Below are 6,000 nucleotides of genomic sequence, written 5' to 3'. Positions count from 1 at the left end.
GAGAGTTAGGTAAACACAGGAGAGTTGGCTAAATAACTGTTTGAATTACCAGCAAATTGCGAGAGATGACCAGCGATTTTGAAGACCAGAGTAAAAAACGCATGTTAATACATCTCGCGACTTGGGGACTAAAATTCCATGATTTTTAATCTCTGAAAAAATCGGAGCTTGATACATTTACCCCAAGATCTATTTATAACCTAGGGGCTTTCCCACTGACAGCATGGGAACACCCTAGGTTATAAATAGACCTAGCGTCCTTCATATTTCCATTATGCTATTTCACTGTTAAAGGCAGCATTGGCTTGCTGGTGCCTGTAGTGCTCCAACACAAAATGGTATCTTTTCTATTAAAAAGACTTTTATTAGCCCACACTGCCCAGGGGTGTGGGAAGAGCCCTAGTGTTTTGAGCACTGGGTCTGGTAACCCTACGGAGGCGGCTCATATTTTTTTTGCAGAACCCATCTTCCTAGGAAATCCAACCTGGGGCTGGTTGGCATCATGGCAGTGGGACCCCACGCTGCGAGTTCCCCTGCTATGCTGCCACCAGCTTCAGCTGTGCTAGTGCTGGTTCTAGTAAAATTGGGGAGACCCCATACTTTTTGTTCCCCTGATTTTGCCAGTACCAGGACTAGACTGGCAGCACTAGGCTTAATCAGATTGGGCAGCAGGGATGGGGGGGGGGCCACACTTTTTTTACCCATTTGTGTGCCCATATTGTTGCCTGGTCCGCCGGCTGCTCCTTCTTACTACTTGGTATGCCTAATCCTGTTTGTACTTGATTCTCCCGTGGTTCATCCAGTGCCCGGTGCAACATGGTAGCCTGAATGTGAACTTTTGTACCTGGTAATCCAGTGTCTCCTGCTTCATCTGTTATACCTAGACAATAGTCTTTGCTGCTACAGCTTCCCAGCTAACCTGGTTATCCTAATACCTTAATACAGATGTGATTCTTGTATATAATAATGCTCTGTTTTGAAGCACAACATCTCTCTGTGGTATTCATATCGGGAACAAAAACACCAACATACCCAAGCAGTTTATGGCTGCCAGGGCTTGCTGGGACCAGTAGTGCCAGCATAGGGATATTTTTTTCTAGACGTGACCCGCCTTTTTGTGTAACACAATCACAGGGGGCCCACACAGCGGGTTTTCTTCAGTCTGCTGGTTGCAGCTTTAGTGTGGGGCCCTCCACGCTGTTCATCCATCCACAATTGTCACAATCTTCTCAGGCTAGCCTGAATGCTTTTTGTTTTTTTGTTTGTTTTTTAATACTGCAAAGGTCCTCATCATTAGCACAGAGGTAGTAGGGCACCTGCTACATATATAATTCCTGACATGCAAATCTAGGCTGTTTCCACCTTTAAATAGATTTCAATGTATGTGAACGAGCCTTTACTTTACTTAACCTACATGTATATGCCCCTGTCCTCCCTTGTTCTGTGTCTGCACGAGTCAGGGGTCTGACAAAAGCATAATATGGACATATGCAGTATGAAAATTTATATTTTCCACTTAAAAACAGGATTTGCGTCCAACTCTGAATGATCTTTAACTGTCCAACTGAGGTAGCTGACTGTTCCATGAGGATCACAATGGACATTGATATATATGCAGTACATAAACTTTTCAATTTTTGGTATGCAGCTACCTGTTTAATTTGTTTTATTAGCCATATATTTGACTTATTGACATAATACATTATTCTGTTTTTCTATTTTTCAGTTATTTTCTATCTTTAATAATTGTTGAACTACTGAGAAGAGAATCCATTTTGAACTTGGTTTGCATAATTCTAACTAAGATAAACCTATTGGATTTATATTCCAGGCACGCAGCCACCTATATGATTTAATTGATGCTCCTGATGCTGCACTACGGCACACTCCGATCTTCTATTATTTGTTTATAAGAGCAAACCAGACAAATTACCACCCGTTGCTACAAAATGATGGCATACAATACTTTCAACAAATGTATGACCAAAACCAGATACTAACTAAAACTTTCGATTAAAGTCATAGAATTCTGGAGCAGGGGATCATCTGGTGCCAATTCAAATTGTATGGCACGATGGCTGAAAAACCGGCAGCACATATTCGGGTCTCTATCATATTTTTTTGCAGAAGGTATACGCAAACCTCTGGTGCTGGCAGAACTGGGGGAGACAGTAGCGGCAGAGTTGGTAACCATTCCTGCAGGGGTGGCCGGACGGGCTGGTAATGAACCCTGCAAGGTATCCAGGTGGTTCGTCCCATTGCAAGGTTGTAGAAGAAGATCCCAAGCTGATGGTTCTTCCTGTGTACTCATGGCCAGAGTATACTGTCACCCTCTTGTAGCTGTAGTTACCACTGACTGGTATTTGCACAACTAAACTGTGAGGCGCAGAGTCTAACGCACCTCCGGTATTCACCAGGGACACCCACAATGAGGTATGGGTTGGCTGCCTGAGGTGCGCAGGTCGCAGTTCTCCCAGTTAGTCACCAGTGCAATGGAGTGGTACACAAGAATAGTAGAACAACCAGGTACAAGCCAGCAATGGTGAGGTACAAAGGGAAATACAGGAGAATGGTCAGAGGTAGCCAAAGTCAGGAACCATGCAGACAATGCAGTACCGAATCACTAGAGCAGATGAGTGGTCATGAAAGATGCTAGTGTCCGAATCCAAAACAGCAAAACACAGGAACGCTGGAGATTGGTGAACCAATACTCTTGCAAGACATTGGTGTAAGTTGGGTCCTTAAATATGAGGAAGTGAGCCCTGATAGGAGGAGAGTGATTTCAGCAGTCAGAGCACAGCTGACCGCTGACGGAGCCACGGAACAAGGATGGCTGTAATGCGCATGCTCGTGCTGCTGGAGACCAGAATCCAGAAGAGCATCCCGTTGCTAGGCCATGGGAAGCGAGCAGTAAGTCAGACAGGCGACGGTTTCCCAGCACCTAGAAGAAGTGAGGAGACAGCGCCTGACATCTAGAAAGAAGCATCTTTGGAGTACTGGAAAAGACCCAACTTTTCCCTACCCATGAGATGTCAGCAGGACTCATATGAAGACAGATAAGTTTATGGGTAATTTTGCTTTGCTATATTCAAGTTATTTCAGTGAATCAAGTGAGACTTCACACTGTGTTATTAGAAACTCTGAACGGGACTGTAATATTGCTATTGAGAGGTTTTGCTGCGGTGGTAGTCATATTAATGGTAGTCATATTAACGACTACCACTATACCAACATCGGTTAAACCCACAGAAAAATACAGATTTCAACAATACCTGCAAAAAGAAAATAATGACTTACAATAAAAATGACAGTGAACAAGCTCGACATCCTTACTCTACAACCGGATTGCTGTCAATGCCGGCACTTTCAATTTACGTCACTGTTCATAGCCACAGTGATTTCTCTGTATTTAAAGTGGCAATGCCAGGACCCCACCACTTTAATATCTCATTTAGACGTAAGGGTTAGGCATTGCCCCTTTAAATACAAAGATATCACTGTTGCCATGAACACTGACGTCAAATAAAACTCCCGGCATTCACACCAATCAGTGTATAGCGTAAGGATGCCGAGGATGAACACTGTCATTTTTATTGTATGTCATTATTTTCTTTTTGTAGGTGTTGTTGAAATCGCAATTTTTCTGTAGGTTTAACCGATGTCGCTATTACCCCCATCATTCAATGCTACCCAACCCTTTTGCTGATGACTGAAGGGAGAGTTTATTCCAGCCAAATTTGCTATATTTACAGTTATCTGCAAGCTGACGCAGTGTGCAAGGAACATAGCAAGAAATTATTTATCACAAGAGTTTGTCTATATTGCATCAGAAGTATGATTCTATTGTGAAACGCCCTAAAATGGTAACTGAGGAGAGAATTGCAAGTTGTTTAACTCTACAGGTGCTGGGAGAGATCGATTACTGATTTCATAAGTAAATAAGCTTCAAGGGTCCAACTGAAACTTTGCTTTAACCTGTGGATTCCAATTTATCCCCATGGGTTCTGTCTATTGTAAAGTGACCCTAATCTACAGTCACTTCTGCTAAAGCATCTAACCTGAACAATATGGATTCATCCTTGTTGCATATCTACTGGTTTTGTGTGATAAGTGTTGAATAATTACACTAAAGGTCTATTCTGATTGATTTGTCCAGATAATCTGCTGCAACAGCATTTAGTGTAATGGTCTATTTAACTTATTAACAACCGGTTATCTCTCAAAGGTACATTATCCAGTGAAACTCATTTCACTGAAAATGAGGTGTATTCATTCAGTGACTTAAGTGCCCGAGGTGTTGTTATGGTTTGTGTTTTTATTATGCTGATATTATGGAAACAATATTCCTAAAATGTTATTTATTTTGTGACATGTTGAACAACATTGTATGTTGATGGTAATTCGGCATTACTTCTCTACACTACCGCTACTTATCTGCCGTTGTGCTAAAACCCTATGCCACAAGTAAAGAGAATCAACCCATGAGTTTATGCAGTTTTAGCTCTGTATTTCTTGTTTTATTCCAAAACTATTGGGGGAGACCTTTGCCCCTCTACTATAGAACCAGGCCTCTTCATTACACTACTTCTAGGGTACCAACCATGCGCTCTGTTACATACTTTTTAAAACCACATGGAGATTGTTGTATTTGGGAAAACTTTCTCAAATTTTGTTTTTAGCTTTTAGGAAAAGCTGGTATAAGAGTTCCCGGGGTATGAATTGAGAGAGAAGGGTGGGCTCCAATCATATGGCCCATTTTGTTTTTTACACAGAGCTAGCAAGTTACTGGCTAATCAGGAATTTCACCTGGTGAGGTGCTGTTAAAAGGCTGCTAGGCAGTTTATTCAGTCTCTCAATATCTGGGGAGGAGGTCAGATAGCTCCTGAGATACGCTGCAATTTATGATCTGTAGGTTCTGTTGTTTTGTATATGTCTGGGACACTAGGTATTAGTTTGAAGTCAGACAGCAAGGATTTTATTTATGTTTTGTTTTGCATGCTAGTGACTAAAACTAGCTGATGCTATTTAAACTGAAGCAGTAGACTGATGGGATTTATCTGGCTTTAGTGAGTGAAGTACAGCTCTCTAGCCAAAGGAGACGGTACCCCTAACCCAATCTTAAGACATTACAAACAGCCATCTGCATCTTCACAACACTTACAACAGCAAAAAAAGCCCTTCCATTATTATACCAAAAGTTATAATTTTCCTAAAAAAATTAATTTTTCTTGGTGTATATGTACCCTTAATCACTTCAATATCATTACAGCATGATTCAAATATATAAGTGGAAAGAACATCACTTTTTACTGCTTTAGGATTTGGCAAATCACTTTAATGCCTATGTGTTTGCATAAATTACTCACAAAGTTTACTGGCACCCATTTGGAAAAAAAACAACACAAAATTGTGTTTAAATGTAAAAAAAAATGAATATATCATTTTTTAATGCTAGAATCCTGGTGAAATGTAACACAGATTGGCCCATTTAACAAAGTTGGATCCACTAAAGCTCATCGCTTGTCTTTGCATCAGAAAATATATCATTTTCTTCTGTAGACTCTGGAACATGAAAGGCAACATTCGGGCATTTTTTCACATTGAGACACACCAGCTTCTTTATTGAAGCAGTCTTTACAATATTAAATCCAGTTTCTCCACCAAATGTGCTGGGTTTCCAGTATTCTGGAGAACAAATTGGGTTCCCCATAAGTCCTTTAAGTGAAAATGGCGCACCTATCTCTATCATACTTTCTCCAAAAATGGAATTTGGGTGAGTTTTTTCCAACAGAAGGCCAGGGTAGAATTCCAGTGCATCTATATCACCATAGAGGGATTCAAGTTGAGATGCGACTTCTGTTTCTCCTGTGAAATAGAGAAAATTTTAATATACATGGATATACTACATAATTATTTACAACAATATTGTAAAATACATATATTAATATACAATACTTTCTCCTTTTAATAAAGGGTAATGGCAAAACTATCAATAAAAGG

At 40.6% G+C, this 6,000-nt stretch overlaps 1 protein-coding gene across 2 annotated transcripts in view; it reads right to left on the bottom strand.

The window, feature by feature from the left end:
• Window positions 1-5,313: 5,313 nt before the first annotated feature.
• PTGS1 (prostaglandin-endoperoxide synthase 1) overlaps window positions 5,314-6,000 on the bottom strand; it is a 90,880-nt gene continuing 90,193 nt past the window's right edge. For both annotated transcript variants that reach the window (XM_075184764.1, XM_075184763.1), the window contains one exon: window positions 5,314-5,865. In XM_075184764.1, the coding sequence (XP_075040865.1) occupies window positions 5,507-5,865 (359 nt within the window). In that variant the 3' untranslated portion in view covers window positions 5,314-5,506. The remainder of the gene's footprint in view (window positions 5,866-6,000) is intronic.

This window comes from Mixophyes fleayi, chromosome 9 (genome assembly GCF_038048845.1).
Source record: "Mixophyes fleayi isolate aMixFle1 chromosome 9, aMixFle1.hap1, whole genome shotgun sequence".
In the NCBI taxonomy this organism is placed as follows: Eukaryota; Metazoa; Chordata; class Amphibia; order Anura; family Limnodynastidae; genus Mixophyes; species Mixophyes fleayi.
The sequence above is the reverse complement of the archived record's forward strand: the minus strand, read 5'-3'. Positions and strand labels throughout refer to the sequence as shown.